Source organism: Myotis brandtii, unplaced genomic scaffold (assembly GCF_000412655.1).
Source record: "Myotis brandtii unplaced genomic scaffold, ASM41265v1 scaffold681, whole genome shotgun sequence".
Taxonomy (NCBI): domain Eukaryota; kingdom Metazoa; phylum Chordata; class Mammalia; order Chiroptera; family Vespertilionidae; genus Myotis; species Myotis brandtii.
Genome location: NW_005370660.1, coordinates 1,641,482 through 1,657,597, shown reverse-complemented (window position 1 = coordinate 1,657,597; position 16,116 = coordinate 1,641,482). Strand labels below are relative to the sequence as shown.

At 37.0% G+C, this 16,116-nt stretch overlaps 1 protein-coding gene across 1 annotated transcript in view; it reads left to right on the top strand.

Annotated features, from left to right (window-relative positions):
• Nucleotides 1–16,116, top strand: part of ADAMTS3 (ADAM metallopeptidase with thrombospondin type 1 motif, 3) — a 145,168-nt gene that overhangs the window by 100,060 nt on the left and 28,992 nt on the right. Inside the window, exons 4-9 of the mRNA XM_014529494.1 lie at nt 6,514–6,597; nt 8,451–8,607; nt 9,366–9,471; nt 10,033–10,176; nt 10,806–10,938; nt 12,803–12,916. Coding sequence (XP_014384980.1) covers nt 6,514–6,597; nt 8,451–8,607; nt 9,366–9,471; nt 10,033–10,176; nt 10,806–10,938; nt 12,803–12,916 — 738 coding nt within the window. The remainder of the gene's footprint in view (nt 1–6,513; nt 6,598–8,450; nt 8,608–9,365; nt 9,472–10,032; nt 10,177–10,805; nt 10,939–12,802; nt 12,917–16,116) is intronic.

The window sequence follows — 16,116 nt, the reverse complement described above, 5'->3', positions numbered from 1 at the left end:
CTGCATATCAGATATTTACATTACAATTCATAACAGTAGCAACATTACAGTTATGAAGTAGCAACGAAAATAATTTTATGGTTGGATCACAACATGAGGAACTGTATTTAAAGGGCCAGAAGGTTGAGAACCACTGGGCTAGAGATTAAGGGGCTGAGAGCCGAAGTAAGTATGTTTGAAACTTAGCTCCACAAAAGATGGTTGTGGAGTTATATTTTCCCCCAGTCCATTTCAGAATTCTTTTATTTTTACAGCCAAAGTTACCTAGGCTATCTTATTACTTGTTTGCCTTCAATTAACCAAGTCTTTTTCTTTAATTAATATATATATCCCATTTATTTGTTTCTGTGTGAATAAGAATACTAATAGTGGCTAACAGTTTTGTTTTTGTATTTGCAAGGGCCAAGCACCATTAAGTGCTATACATATATATGTATATATATTCCTCATTTATTCCTCTCAATAATCTTATAAGGATAATACTATAATTATCCCATTTTACAGATGGGAAAACTGAGGCATAGAAGCAAGTAACATGCCCAAAGTCACACAGCTAAGATCAAACCCAGGCAATATGGCTGGAGTGCCCATGCTCTTAACCACTAATCTATACTGCCTCTCAAGACCTAATCCACTCATCTGCAAGAAAAATGAATGTTGTTTTGGTGAAGCTAGACAAAGCTGTTCATCAGCTAGTCAGACAAAGCAGGTCAGATTGTCCTGCCAGGGAAATGTCCTGGGAGAAATTGTCCTGTCCGGGAACAAACCTGGAAGGCATTTTCTTTTCAAGGAAAGGAATACTTGATTTGATTTTACCTTTTTTCTCTCCTCACATCATTGGTAACCCCTTCCAATTTAAGGTCATCTGAAAGTTGAATTAATGTCTTGTTTACCCCTTCTTTCAGGTAATTTAATAGACTCTGGGCTCAACGCTGAACACCTCACAATGAGTCTACCCATACTCCAATAGATTGGCTCACATGACAAAAGGATATTCAGTTTTTCATAGACAGACTTTGATTTGCATTATAGAGGATGTTTATGCCCAATGCTTTCTTACAACCCAACATACTGCTTATAACTTTCAGCCCTATCTTTTCTACTCGTTCTTGGTTTTCCCAGTGATGTGCTCTAGCTCCTCTTTATTACTTTCCTGATATTTTTTTGAATATCATTGTATTGATAATCAAGAAATTCTTATAATAAATTGAATCCAATTTCTCATTTCCTTTACATTTACATTAGGGAAGGTTATAAAAAGGAAGTGAAATCTTTAAGTTCCTTTTATCAATATGATTCCTCATTAGTTTCTTAAACTCAGGGGTAGCAAATCAGTATTGATTATTCTAAAACCAGATCTTTGGTGCATAGTGATGTACTGTGGTCTGCAGGTCTGTGGAAGTGTAGCATTATGCTGACAGCTACTGACAGTGGAGTCAGACGGCCTAGGTGTTCATCCTTTGCTCTGTCTACTAACTGTGACCTTGGGCAAGTTGCTGAAGTGCTCTGGGCCTCAGTTTCCTCCCTTTTTGTGGGGGGAGGGATGCTCAATTTCTTTAGATTTTAAATGGGGATATCTCCAAAGTTGTTGCAAAGATTACTTGAATTAATATAAGTATTTAGAACTGTGTATAGAACCTGGAAAACTCTGTAACATTACTAGTAGCTGTTGTTTTGTTTGTTGTTGCTGTTGTTGTTACTTAGGGAAAAAATTTATTTCCTTTTCATTATAAGAGTTGTAATGCTTTCTAAACAAGATTTATTTTATTTCATTTAAATGGTTAATTCAGCATGATATACTTTTAATTTTTCTGTATATAATTTATTGATTGTTAAAATTTGTGATTAATTTATAGCCAAGTCAGAGGAATTTTTTTATGCCTCTTAAAATGTTTTAATCAGATGACACTGAAAAACAATCTAAATAAAGATGTCTTAAATCGTTTTTCTTTGCTTTCAAGAGCCAAATGAGTAAAGTACTCAAAATTCAATGTTTTCCTTGGGTTAGAATATTTTTAAATACGTATTTAATTTTAAGAAAGAAGTTATTTTATTTATTTGTAAATATAGGAAAAGGCAGACACACCCACTGGTATGTAAGTACATTCAGGTGTATTAAGTGGCCTCCCTTACCCCCTCTAAAATGTACATACTGCCATCTGCTGGAGAGAACTTTTGTGCAACATTTAGATGGAAAAAAATTAGTGTCAGTTTTTGTTTGTTTTTTGATAAGTTAAACTATATCTTTCATTCAATTAAACACATTGAAAGTATGAGTCTTCACGTCTCTTTCAGGGAAAACTAAGATGAGGGTGGTTGTTTTTTTAGCTCTTTTCAGGTAGATTATGAAAATACGTCCACAAACCTTTAAAGCATTTTGCAAGGATAGGTGGAGGAGTGCTAAAGTACTTTATATTATGCGGAGGGCAGTTGTGTGGCATTTTTCTTGATCGAAACAACTGTGTAATGTAGGCAGAGCAAGTTCAATTATAATTTGCCAACTAGAAAATAGAGGATCAGAGAGGTTAAATGACTAACTGAGGTTACTCAATTTATCAGTGGCATAGCTGGGACCAAATCACAGGCCTTTGAATAGCTAATCCAAAGTGCTAATTATTTCTCCAACTCTTATCATATTCACTATGTCTCAGAGTATAAAAACATTGCATCCTATTACTGATAAGGCTTGGAAAGATGAAAAGCAGTCAAATAATTAAGTTCACTTTAAAAGTAAATAAGGTACAGGAAGCAGCAACTTTTTAAACCTGGAAAGGCACAATATTAAGTGGTATCCAGTACTTTGTACAATGCAGACACCTACTAGTTGTTGATTTGCCACACTGAAAGAATACTTTCTTCTATGTATACATATACTGCCTTATATGCTACCCATCAAGTTTAGGTCTACCCTGTGACAGTTTCATGAATGTGTGCTGACTCAGAATACTCCATAACTAATTTTGGTTCTATCAGAACCCTACTACCTAATTAGCTTAGTGTAACTTATAAATAAACAAAACAAAACATTGACTCTTGTTAAATAACATTTTTCTTTTGGCGAATGGTAAATTTTTAAAAGTGTCCCTTTATTCCATCATTTTATGTTACATAAATGTAATATTTCCATGAAATATATTTGTGTAATATTGCCATTGACAACATGAATTTTGTCCATTATAGTTTCTTGGCACTGTACTGATTTTAAAATTCACCAAATACAAAGGATCTACTAATTTAGGGGGGAATAGATGCACATCATACTAACTCATCTTTCACAAGTTGCTTGCCATTATTACCAACGTTTGTTAATTGTATGATCCTAGGATTTTCTGGTGTGGATTTTTCCTGTAACATTTAAAAGTTCGGTTGTCACTGCTATTCTGCAATGGCTGTAAGTTCCTCCCTCCCTTCCATCACCTCTGTTCCAGAAATTGATTCACTTTTTTAAACCTAGCTACTTTTCTTTAGTTTTCATTTGTGTTCTCCAATTTTTGTTCACACTTTAAAAAGTACTGGTAATGCATATTTTATAATGTATTTACTAACATTGCTTTCTTTTTTTTCTAACATTGCTTTCAACCTTTTCGTTTTTTACATTGAAAGTTACAAGGAGCTAAGTACGTGTTGAGTGAGGCCATGTTGCTAATTCAAAACAGATGCCTTACAGAAAGTCTCTGGAAATATCTGAGAGTCTTGCGATGGATTTTGTTGGCCTATAACATTAGAACTTCCTTATTAGGTAATTAATCCAGAAGAAGAGGGGACATTCGGTTTTCAATTAGGCAGTAGGAGGTGTGGAGCGAGATGAGAGAATCTGCCCATGACCAAAAAAGGTCTTAAGAAACCAGCATTTTGTCCAGCATTCAGTTTTTCCTTATATTTACCTCAAATCTACCCTGTAATAGTGTTAACTCATGGGTTTTTTTTTTCTATTTATTTTATAGATATACAGGATATATTGGACCCCTTTTCCATATGGCTGCTATTAAGTCTTCTCTCGGGTTTTCTTTTCTTCTTCCTATACTTGAATGTCACTCTCTTCCTCTCACTGAAATTTATTTGAGCAATTTGTTTGCATGAGTCAAATATTTTCATTCTTGCCTAACCCTGTGAGATAGTGTTCTCGTGTCCTTTTTAAATTTATGTTTTATTTTTGTTGTTGACAGTATTACAAATGTCTCCCACTTTGCCCACCTCCCCGCCCCACCCCAGGTCTTGTCCCTGCTGGTGTCCTTTTGATCAAAGCTCAGAAAGTTGAAGAACGCAAGCAATGAGGGGTTGAACCAAAATGTCAACTGGGACCATTAGTGTTTGGAGTCAGGCTCTTAGCCACTATGAATCCCCAGCCATTCTTTCTGTGACACATTCTCCAGGTTTCTTGCTCTTTGCTCTTCTTCAGGTACATTTGTTGGTTGTCACTACCTCTTGTATAACAACACAGACAAAAGGAGCTCAGTACTTCAGGGGTTCTCTGGCCTTCCGTAGGACAGCTTGGGGATGAGCTACCTACATGCACACCTGATAGCAGGTTTTCTTTTTCACTCCTTGGCTTATCTTGAACAGGTATTAAATCTGGTCTTACCATTCTGTGTGTGTGTGTGTGTGTGTGTGTGTGTGTGGTGTGTGTGTGTGTGTGTGTGTGTGTGTGTTTGTAAATGAATGTGCACATATGCATGCATTCTTCCACTTAAAAGGACGCTATATCTTTTTTTTTGTTAAACTGCATTTTGTCATCGTTAGTATATACTAGCTTTGTGAGATCTTTTTCCTCTGTTTTAGGTATTCTCTTTTTTTTTTCCCCAGGTACACATTCAGTAAGTATGCTTTTAGTTCACATTGAAGGTTTTGGTTTTTTAAGGTGTTCTATGCAGTCCCATTTGATTCTTGAAACATTTCATTTGAGATTTCTTGATCTATATCTTGGTGCCTGTGGCATTTCACAATTTTATGATTCATGAGTTTCTTTTTTTTTTAGAATGTTCTACCATTTTTGAGTTATATTTCTTTTTAAAACCTCTTTCTGTGAGATTTTTTAAATTTGTAACCTGTTTTTTTCTCTGTAGGTTTTTAATTTTCCATGCTTACTGTCCAAACCTCCTGGATCTCAAGTGGAACTGCAGTTGGTTTTCCATCCCCCTTTTAGTTATTACAACTAACTTTGTAATCTAGTTGGATAGCCTCACCTTTTCCCATTCCTGCTGGCATCTCTGAACTTATGAAGTGTTCCTCATCACACTAATTTGCACTAGATTCCACAGAAAATACAGAGACAGTCCACTTTGGATTCATATCTGCCAATAACTTTCCGTGTGTTTTTGTATGTCAGTTAATATCTACAGGCTTCATCTTCCTCATTTGTATAAAATTACCTTGGGCCCTGGCCCATTTGGCTCAGTGGATAGAGCGTTGGCCTGCGGACTGAAGGGTCCCGGGTTCGATTCCCATCAAGGGCATGTACCTTGGTTGCGGGCACATACCCAGTAGGGGGTGTGCAGGAGGCAGCTGATCCATGTTTCTCTCTCATGGATGTTTCTAACTCTCTATCCCTCTCCCTTCCTCTCTGTAAAAAATCAATAAAATATATATATTAAAAAAATAAAATTATCTTGGACTATGAACTCTGAAGTTGCTTAAATCCTAATATCTATGATTTTACAGTACACCCAATCACTTTTAGAAATTTCAATGTAACTTTAAATAGTAAATAAAAGCAGGTACTCAATTTTGCTTTTCTGAGCTCTATCCAGGCCTGACATGCACTCATCCGATATGCACTCACACAATCACATTAGTAATTCAAATATGGAAGAACTTCTATTTTGTTGGACTTCTAAATAATCATTGCCTAGTTGCCGCATTCCTCTGGGGGAGGGACATTGAGAGGCTCCCATCCCTGAACACTGGCTCTACTGCCATGGGCTCTCTCAACCAGACACACCACCCCAGCTGCCACAGCTCACAGAGGCTTCACCAGAGTCACCCTCTAGTGCAGGGGTTCTCAAACTACGGCCCGCGGGCCACATGCAAATACAAATATTGTATTTGTTCCCGTTTTGTTTTTTTACTTCAAAATAAGATATGTGCAGTGTGCATAGGAATTTGTTCATAGTTTTTTTTAAACTATAGTCCGGCCCTCCAACGGTCTGAGGGACAGTGAACTGGCCCCCTGTTTAAAAAGTTTGAGGACCCCTGCTCTAGTGGTTGCTTTTGGTAAATGTTTTATGTGGATTGTAGCACATGTTGACTAACTACAGTAGTTTAATGAGGCCCTTTTAAAGCATATTCTCTATGTTCATGATATTTCAGAATGTGCAAACTCAGTAATTCACATACTAACAATTATTCCAAAGCTAAAAGTGATCTCATCTCAGAGTTCAGTTTAAACTAGTACATTTTTTAAAAAGTGATTTGACTTCAGTACTTGTAATTACATGGCTGATCCCTTAATTATTACACATTTGACAAAGTCCTCTGTGTTCCCTCTCTTTTAGTAATTATCTGCTTTGTTTCTAGGTGAATGAAATTTACCATGATGAGTCCCTCGGAGTACATATAAATGTGGTCCTGGTGCGCATGATCATGCTGGGTTATGCAAAGGTAAGCTGTCTTAAAATATGTGAACGATAACGTTAAAGACGGGCTTAGCAAATAGAAGATTGAGTTGTTGAAGCTACAGCCAACGGATGGCATAGATAAGTCTTATGCAAACCTCAGTTGCGCTGAACTGATGAAGAAAAACAGCCACAGTGAATAGAGATCTCCAAATTTGAGCAGATAATGAATGATTTGTGTGCTGGTACCATTCCCTTGGTTTACCTCTGTAATAGAGTAGTAGATAGTTATCCTGACATCAAGCATAACAATATGGATGAAAAAAAAATGGATACCATTGTGAGGAAAGAGAATACCTTAGTCTTATCATTATTATAAAATTTATGATTCATCTTTTTCTTTCAAAACATATATTGAGTGAGTGTCAGATGTTTTCTAGGTGCTTCAGATATATCAGTGAAGAAAAATGACCAAGATCCTTCCCTCACATGATTTGTCTAAAAAAAGTAAAACACATAGTGAATATTTTAATTTAAAAGAGCTTTAGTCCTTTTGAAAATTAAAAGTTAGATCAAAATGCACATAATAGGCATTTCATGGGATATAACTAACTATAGTTGACTTTAAGATGGCACTAGATGTGTCCCTGTCCTTGGAAATAATGCAAAGGATGAAATGGTTTCTCCCTTTAGGGAGAAAATATAGGGAAAGTGATAACTTGGCAATTTTCTTGATGTTTAAAATTATATCCCCCTCCCATAATTAAATTCTTCTGATTATGAAATACTAATGAAATTATATAGTTAGCAAATAGAAAAAAAATCCACGTGCTTGCATTTCATCATGTATTTAACACCCACTTATCGTTTTCCAATAAGAGGGTGTCATTGATCTTTCATTTATCCCATAAACCGGACGGACTTTGCATTGATGACACTGAATCCAAGTCAACTCCAGTGGGAGATGTTAACAGCCTTCATTGGTTGTTACATTATTTTCTTGGAGAAGTTTGCGATCAGCATGTAACAAACCAAGCTAATTTTGTAAAGAATGTAAACACTGATAATAACATTTGCTGAAATATAATAAAACTCTCAGCCTGTCAGCCAAGCAGGGACTAATTAATTTGGGGTTGCAAGTTCAATTTCTCATTCCAGCAGAGCTACTCTGGGAAGTGTGGCTCCTGGTTCTTGAAGGATGGTCCCTTTCCCCCTGAACTTTTAACTCCTGACCATAATGTGACAGTAGCAACATTCCAAGGAACTCCAATCCATCTATTGGAACTACAAGATAAGTCTACACCCCTACCTCTCTTCATTGCTGTGAGCTTAAAAAGGAGAATTGTTTTTCACAGTGTGAGGTTTATAGAATTTGACTACTCCCCATTAACTAAGATTTAATCAGCTTTGCCAGCTCATTGAAGAACTTATATTCTCCCCATATGTTGATTAATTCTGGAGCCCCCACAAAAATCTTAACTAAAGATCTTTCACTTTAACAGCTCTGGATAAAAGTCTCATGCCAGAATCTTTCCTCTATTTTTATTTGTAATACCTGTGAAACTAAAAATCTAAGCTGAATTAGGAAATATTTAGATTACTAGAGTTCTTAACCCCATGACTAACATTGAGTTGACTCACAATAGCAAATCTCAGTATCGCATATTGCCATATATGGTGTCAGTCACCTTTCACACAGGTAATATTGGTTATCGTAAAGAGCTCCTTCATGGGCATTTAAAATTCCCAATCTAAAGTAGGTATCTAAATAGCTCCCAAATAATATTATCGAACATTTATTTAAATGCTATAATCCCAAATGTTAACTTCAGCTAAAGTTATTAAAAGAAGCCTTTGGGCAAATGTTATGTATGTCTTCAACATATTATTCCCTCTCAGTCCATCAGCCTCATAGAAAGGGGAAATCCATCCAGAAGCTTGGAGAATGTGTGTCGCTGGGCTTGCCAACAACAAAAATCTGATCCCAACCACTCTGAACACCATGATCATGCAATTTTCTTAACCAGGCAAGACTTTGGACCTGCTGGAATGCAAGGTATTTCCATTCAGATGTAGAAGAAAAACTCAAGGGCATGACTTTTCCAAAGTAATCTTAAATCAGGGAGTCTGTTCAAATGTTCATTTTATATCTCTCCCTCCATCTACTTTCCACCATGCATCAGCCAAGCATACATTTTCTTTCTATTGCTTCCAGTGACTCCTGTGGAATTCACCATATTAAATGCCACTTAGGTTCCATAATAAATTATACTTGCCTTTAACATAATGATTGTGCATTTGAGGTATGGAGGAGAGGCTGTAAAATGCAGTGTGATCTCCACTAAGCGTTGGAATGGGAAAAGAGATGCCATGAGAAGTGACTGCTGCCAGAGAGCTCTCTCCCGAAGTCAGCTTACATTGAGCTAATAAATTCTGGGGTAGGCTTTGGAAAAAGAAGACCGACGGTTTTCTTTTCAATGTTGATGGAATTTCTGGCTCCCTTCATTGGTACCATGATATGAAGGACCATTCACTAAAACAGAAAGACAACACTTAGTTGGTGGGCAGAACAGAATGGTAATCCCAGGCAGTTCCTTCCCTTAGAAAAGGAGAAAATGCAGACCCAGTGAATCTTTTCAAAGACCATTACCTGTCGCTTTCCCAAGAGAACGTGGCACAATGCTAGCGGGGAAATAATACTGCCTCTGTTTCCTAAAAAGCTTTTTTATATTTTTTTCTAGGCAAAGGTCCAGTAGTAATTCTTAATGGGTTTTCTCATAAAATGAAAATAAAAGTAATTGTTATTCTCTACAGGATATGCTCCAGTCACAGGCATGTGTCATCCAGTGAGAAGCTGTACCCTGAATCATGAGGATGGTTTTTCATCTGCTTTTGTAGTGGCCCATGAAACCGGCCATGTGTAAGTCACTGTTGACAGCTAGAAAGCCAGAAAAGGTCTTTTCTTGCCTGCTTTTCTCAGCATTGTTCGCACTGTGGGCAGAGGGCATGCCAGCATGCAACTCCCGTCCCTTGCCAAGTGTGAGGAGCTGAAACACTGAAGAGGTCATGCACTGAAACCAAATGAGCAACTCTAGCTGCAGACACCCTTGCACTTCTCATAGCTGTAAAATTAGAAAGGCATTTCTGTCCAGTTTTCTGTTCCACAATGCCTGCGACTCCTCCACAATAGCCATGTTCACTTAAAAAATACATATTTCCCTATACAGTAAGCCCTCAGTTAACATCGTCGATAGATTCTGCAACTTTAAGCAGCATGACTCATAATGAAACCAGTTTTACCATAGGCCAATTGACACAATCCAGAGTTACGTTTCTTCGGCATCTCATCAACATTATAAGGAAAGAACATCACACAGAATGACATAATTGAGGACCTACTGTATTTATTTTTAAAACAGAAAATAAGCAGAAGCCCTGGCCCCTGTGATTCTTACCAACGCGATCTCGCTTTGTGTTCTAGGCTGGGAATGGAGCATGATGGACAAGGCAATAGGTGCGGCGATGAGACTGCTATGGGAAGCGTCATGGCTCCGTTGGTGCAAGCGGCGTTTCATCGTTACCACTGGTCCCGCTGCAGTGGCCAAGAACTGAAAAGATACATCCAGTGCGTCCCTTTCTGCATGTCCTGAGAGCATTTATATTGTAGCAGAAATACAGACAGGAAACTGACTCTTAGGATCTTCTTCGTAATAAAACTCCCAGTGAATGAAAACTTGTTCACAGTAAACATTTTCTTATGACTCAGAGCTGTTGACACAATGATCCCATAATATGATCACGATATTTTAAGCCATAAGCCCGGAATTTAAGTGATATTTAACTATGATTTTTGTTTTTAGTAAATTCTTTATGGAATCTTTGACAAACGGTTAGATTTGAGTTGCGGATGAGGAGGAGATGGTCCTGTGATGCCTTCATAATACCACCTACATCCTGTAGCAAAGGTGTCAGAACCTGCTCTGCCACACTCTGCAGGAGCTCCAGGACACGAAAAAGGCTGTCGCGGTTATGCTGCATCCCTAAGTCGTGTTTGACTCCTTTTCCTGGGATGAATAAGGGTGAAGGGTCTTGTTTATGAACGGAACTAAAACCAAAAACCTTTAAAGATAAGCGTTTGTGGCCTTGCTCTGATCTAATGAAATTCCAGAGTATGTAACCCACGGATAGTTTTTTTCATTAGGACAAGATAAAAGAATGAACATTTAACTACATGCGATGTTTTCCTTCCTACAGTTCCTATGACTGTCTCCTTGATGACCCATTTGAACATGATTGGCCCAAACTCCCAGAACTTCCTGGAATCAATTACTCTATGGATGAGCAATGTCGTTTTGACTTTGGGGTTGGTTATAAAATGTGCACTGCGGTATGTTTCTCACAGTCAATTTAGATCTTGCATCTTGAATTCTATTTTGTGTAGCTCCTGTTTGTCGAGCTTTACAGACTCACTGGTGTGAGTATGAGAATTTCTTCCAAGGATTTTGTGTTTGCCATGTCACTACATATTAAAGCTGAGTACTTTAAATATACTGTCTTATTAATACTTGTGACAGACTAGCTGGAAGTTGGTATAATTATATTTTACAGATGAAAAAGCCAAGATTTACAGAGTATAAGCAACTTGCTTAAATCGCACATCTGGTAAACAGGGGAGCTGGATATTGAAAACAAGGTTGTCCAGCTCCAAACTTTATGCTCTGCTCTGTTGCGCCCTTGGGTTTTGTAACCTTCAGAGATGACATTTAAGCCTTAGGTAGGTTGCTTTTCATTAGCTTGTTGGCCAGGATTCCATGTAGCTGTGAGCACAGAGAAGGGCAATACTAGTTTATTCTGCGAGAATCACGTGGTAGAGCGTGGAGGTCAGGACTACGTTCTTCATAGTCAGACTGATGAGTCAAGAGGGCCTGGATCTGACACTAGATGTATGATTTTGAGCACCTTCTTTAATCTCTATTTAGTTTCCTCATGTGTAAAATATGGATAATCATAGTATTCATCTCATAGAATTTTCAGGGTTCAATTTCATAATATAACTAAAGTGCATGGCACAATGGCAGGCACATACTAGTCAATGCTCAGTGGAATCCAGTAGAGCCAGTCTTCCATGTAGCTGTTCAGATTAGAGGTATATGTCTTTAAATTTCCATGTTGAGGTGTAGTAGTTCATTATAAAAATTGCTTTTCCATATGTTGGAGCAAGCTTTATGTGTTATAGCAAACAAACAAACAAACAAAGAAAACACACGTATTTAATGGTACTGAAAGAAGTTGACCTGATGTTTCAAATCTTCCATATGCTGATAGCAACAGCCATTGGACTCTCTATAAACTATACATTGCCAGCTCCTAATCATCTGCATTAATGTTCTGACCTGAAAATTCTAAAGGTTAGGCTCAATATGGTGGGAATGTATAGTTTCCGAATTAAGTAATAAGGATTAGAAAAAAAAAAGCCAGGTCCAAAATGAGTACTAATCAAGAAAAAGCTCTGACCAATATAATTGGTGGTGTAGGCAATTATATATGAATAAATTGGTGTTTGATATTTTTTTAAAAATCTATCTGAAGAATGGTAAGGTGTTTATAGTTAGAAGGAGAACAGATAAGTAAAGAGCACACACAAATATGTATGCTGACGCATACATTTAGATACTATAAGGTGGTGTTTTGGGAAAATAAAAAACAGTCTTAAGATTGAGAAAACTAAGACTCCAGTTGGGCTATGTTACTGTCTCACTTGTAACCATAGCTATAGCCTTATCTTGTAACCCATATTTCTCAGCCATGGATTGTCATGAGACTCAAATACATGGAATGTATTTTATAAACTGCATGAATGTATTGTAATAGTTTGTTACACCTGGAATATGTTATCTTACATAGAAAATTTGACAAATATTTTCTGCTTTTAGTCAGCTCATTATAATGGACATTTTTATTATTTATATCTGACTTAATTCATACTTAGGGGTATCGAGAAGCTGTTTTGATAGCTTAAAAGCTAGAAAACCATTATAATAAGTTTTTATATTTAAAATTTTCATAATAATTACTATTTTAAATTCGAATATTGTCTACTTGAAAACCAGAAGATAGGGTTGGCATGTAGAAATACTGAGTCAACTAGAGACTCTCAGATAAATTGTTTATCACTATTATTTTAGAAAAGCAGAATAAAAATATTCCCTGCTAACTGTATTTAATTGTGATTTTGATTCTCTCTCTTTCAGTTCCGAACCTTTGACCCATGTAAACAGCTGTGGTGTAGCCATCCTGATAACCCCTACTTCTGTAAGACTAAAAAGGGACCCCCACTTGATGGGACTGAATGTGCTGCTGGAAAAGTGAGTCAATACTATGGAGATTTAATCACCTTTCAAAGTCTGAAAAATGATGAACATAGCTGTATTGTCATTTTTATGAGGACCATAGCACATGAGGTTTCATTATGGTAATGTACTAACATTATATAGTAGCTTCCAACGACCGCTCTAACAAATTACCATAAGCTCAGTGGCTTAAAATAACAGAAATGTATTTCCTCACAGTTTCACTGTGGGCAGGACCATCCTCTCTCCAGAAGCTATAATAGAGAGTCTGTTCTTGCCTCTTCCTCCAGTGGCTGCCCACATTCCCCGACTTGTGGCTGCACCATCCCAATTTCCAACTTCATGACCACATGACCACCTCGCTCCCTTCTCTTCTTCTGTGTGCAAATGTCCCTCTGCCCCTCTCTTATGAGGATGGATACACAGGATGACATTTAGGGCCCACCTGGATAATGCAGGATAGCCTCCCCTCAAAGTCCTTAATTTTATCACACCTTCAAAAGACTCTTTTCCAAATAAGGTAATATCTACAGATTCTAGGGCCTGAGATCTTTGGGACTATTCAACCCACTACTGATAGATTATGAAGCAGCAGCTCAGCAGACTATCTGGGACCCTGCTAATGGGATTTGATGTACTTGTTGGCTTCCCACTCCTTGTGAAACTTGTCCAGAAATAAAGTCCTGTGAATTTGTACAGAAGATTTGGCCTTGCTCCTTTGGGAAAAGATGCCCAGAGGTTTTAAATCTCAAATTGTGTAGTCAGGATTGAATGCTCAGAAATTGGCCAAGTGCCAAGCTACCCTACTCATAAGGGGAGAGATCACCCATTCCAAAACAAAGGCATCTTAAGAACTCAAGTTGAAGTGCCTTTACTAGTTTGGAAATAAGATATGGTAGACGGGACCAAAAGCTGGCAAAGAAGATTCATAAAGCTTTTAGTTCTTTTAATGCCCTTTAAAGCTCTATTGCAAATGTGTATAAACTGTACTTGCAATGAGGATTATAATAATAATAATAATAATAATAATAATAATAAACCTGCCATTATTCGTGTTTAAACTTTGTTCGGCACTATGCTAAACACATTACATATGGTGTGCTGCTGTGGGGAAATTTAGTATTACAAACTTTGACTAAAAAAACAAGAGCAACAGTGAGTTGATTCATTTTTGTTTTATGAAAAAGATATCCTCCAAATAAACTCCAAACATCCAACTTCTTGAAACTCACTTGTGTTATATTCAAATTTACCAGAGTTTAGTTTTAAGAAACACTTTTATTGTGGGATAAAAAAGCAAGTCAAAATGTTGGAAGGGGAAAGAACACCTTCTGAGCACGTGCTGTGTGCCGGGCACTGCCAGGTAGGTGCCTCCAAGCTATCAGGGTTATAGCAGTTCCCACATCGTTACTTACTGGTCAGATGGTCTCATATTACTCATGATCCTTTCCAGGTTCCAGTTTTCCACATTACCTACTGTGCAAATCAGGTATCATTTTTATTGGTCATGTTTGATACTCACCAATAAATGCATCATATACAACTTCTTCAGAATGAATTATTTTTTTCATTGCAATTTTATACTTAAGAACATACTAGTAAGTCTGAATTACTCTTTGTATCGGGAACCTTATTGTTATAACTAGTGGCCCAGTGCGGGGATTCGTGCACATTGAAAGGAAATTAATTAGAAGAAATATTTTAATATTGTTATTCACCCTTTATGATAGAAGTGTCAGAGATGAAAGAAAATTAGTAAAATGTATGTGAAAATAATATATAAATGATTAAAAATAAACAATAACAACATAATATAAGAACAACAAAGATGTGTTATAAAAAGAACAAAAACATGACATAAAAACAACAAAAACGTGATATAAGAACAACATTGATAAAAACAATGACTGATAAATTGATTAAACTTATTCTAACACTAAGGCCAGTGTCAGAAATGGGACAAATCAATTCTTGGAATCAGAACAACCTCTCCTCTGCAGATCCTGTTAGTACTTCAGCTTCAATTATGTTAGGTCACAATCTTTTGATAATAAATCTAGTACCATTACAAAGACCCCATTTACTATTAAGATTCTCAGTAGCATGATGATTGCACCTACTTTCAATTCTAATTTATGACATGGGATTCCCAAAGGAGTAACACTTTTGAGAAATTTGATGGGAAAATTTTCCTTTTTGGCATCATCCGTTGAATCTAGTATTATTGTCGATTATATTGTCATCTCTGAGTCTTAATGCAATATCCGTTCCCCAGCCTTTTTCACCATGTGGGAAAAGAATAGGATATATCATTGCATCTAATATAGAAAACAGGATATTGATTTGTTTCATTTGAGTTATTATTGGGATTCAGATTATTGGGATCTGGTTTACAATGAATAAGTCCCTTTCAAAAAGAGGTCCTCCATCTTCTTTTCTCAATATGACAGCAACTTCGGTTACACAGGGATAATTATATCCAGATCACTATTACAATCATATTTAATCGCCATTGTTACTTCCATGCACCACTTTCTTTCAGCTTCAGAATGTCAACAAAAACAACCAAATTCACGATCGACAATGACAGATCGAAACACACATGTGCAATTGGCGCCAGTGAGAGGTTTATATGTATCGCACATACTTGAATCAACTTAGCCTTTCATAAATGTAGAATAAACTTGCCTAATTAGACCTGCTTTCTGATGTAGCTAAACTTTTTCCAGACCAGTGAAGCACCCCAACTTCTTTTTCAGGTAATTGTCAGCAACACAGCAGTAAATATCAACACAAAGCAGATTATTATTGTAGATTACCCAGGAAGAACAAAGGGTAAAATATTTAACTGCAGCAGTGTTTGACTATATTCTGTGCAGTGAGAAAAACTGAAGTTATTTTCAAGGTCTACCATTTCTTAACTTCCTTTTTAGTTGGGTCAAATTTCTGAGCTTTCTAAATCTCTGTTTTCTGGCTAATGAAAAGAAAATAGGATTCCAGTGAGTCTCCTATCTACCAACTCCAGGATCAGATGAGATGAGGCACCTAAAAACGCTTCACAGACATTTGGTTAAACTGTGAAATGTTTGCACCTGGCTATAAAGCAAGTTGTGTTCCTGGGCTGAAGAAACTCCAAGGAGGCTAGTCACTAGGGAGAGGCAGCTGGGTGTTGCTATGTGATGTCATTACCCGGACACTTAGCATATTAGCCTTTT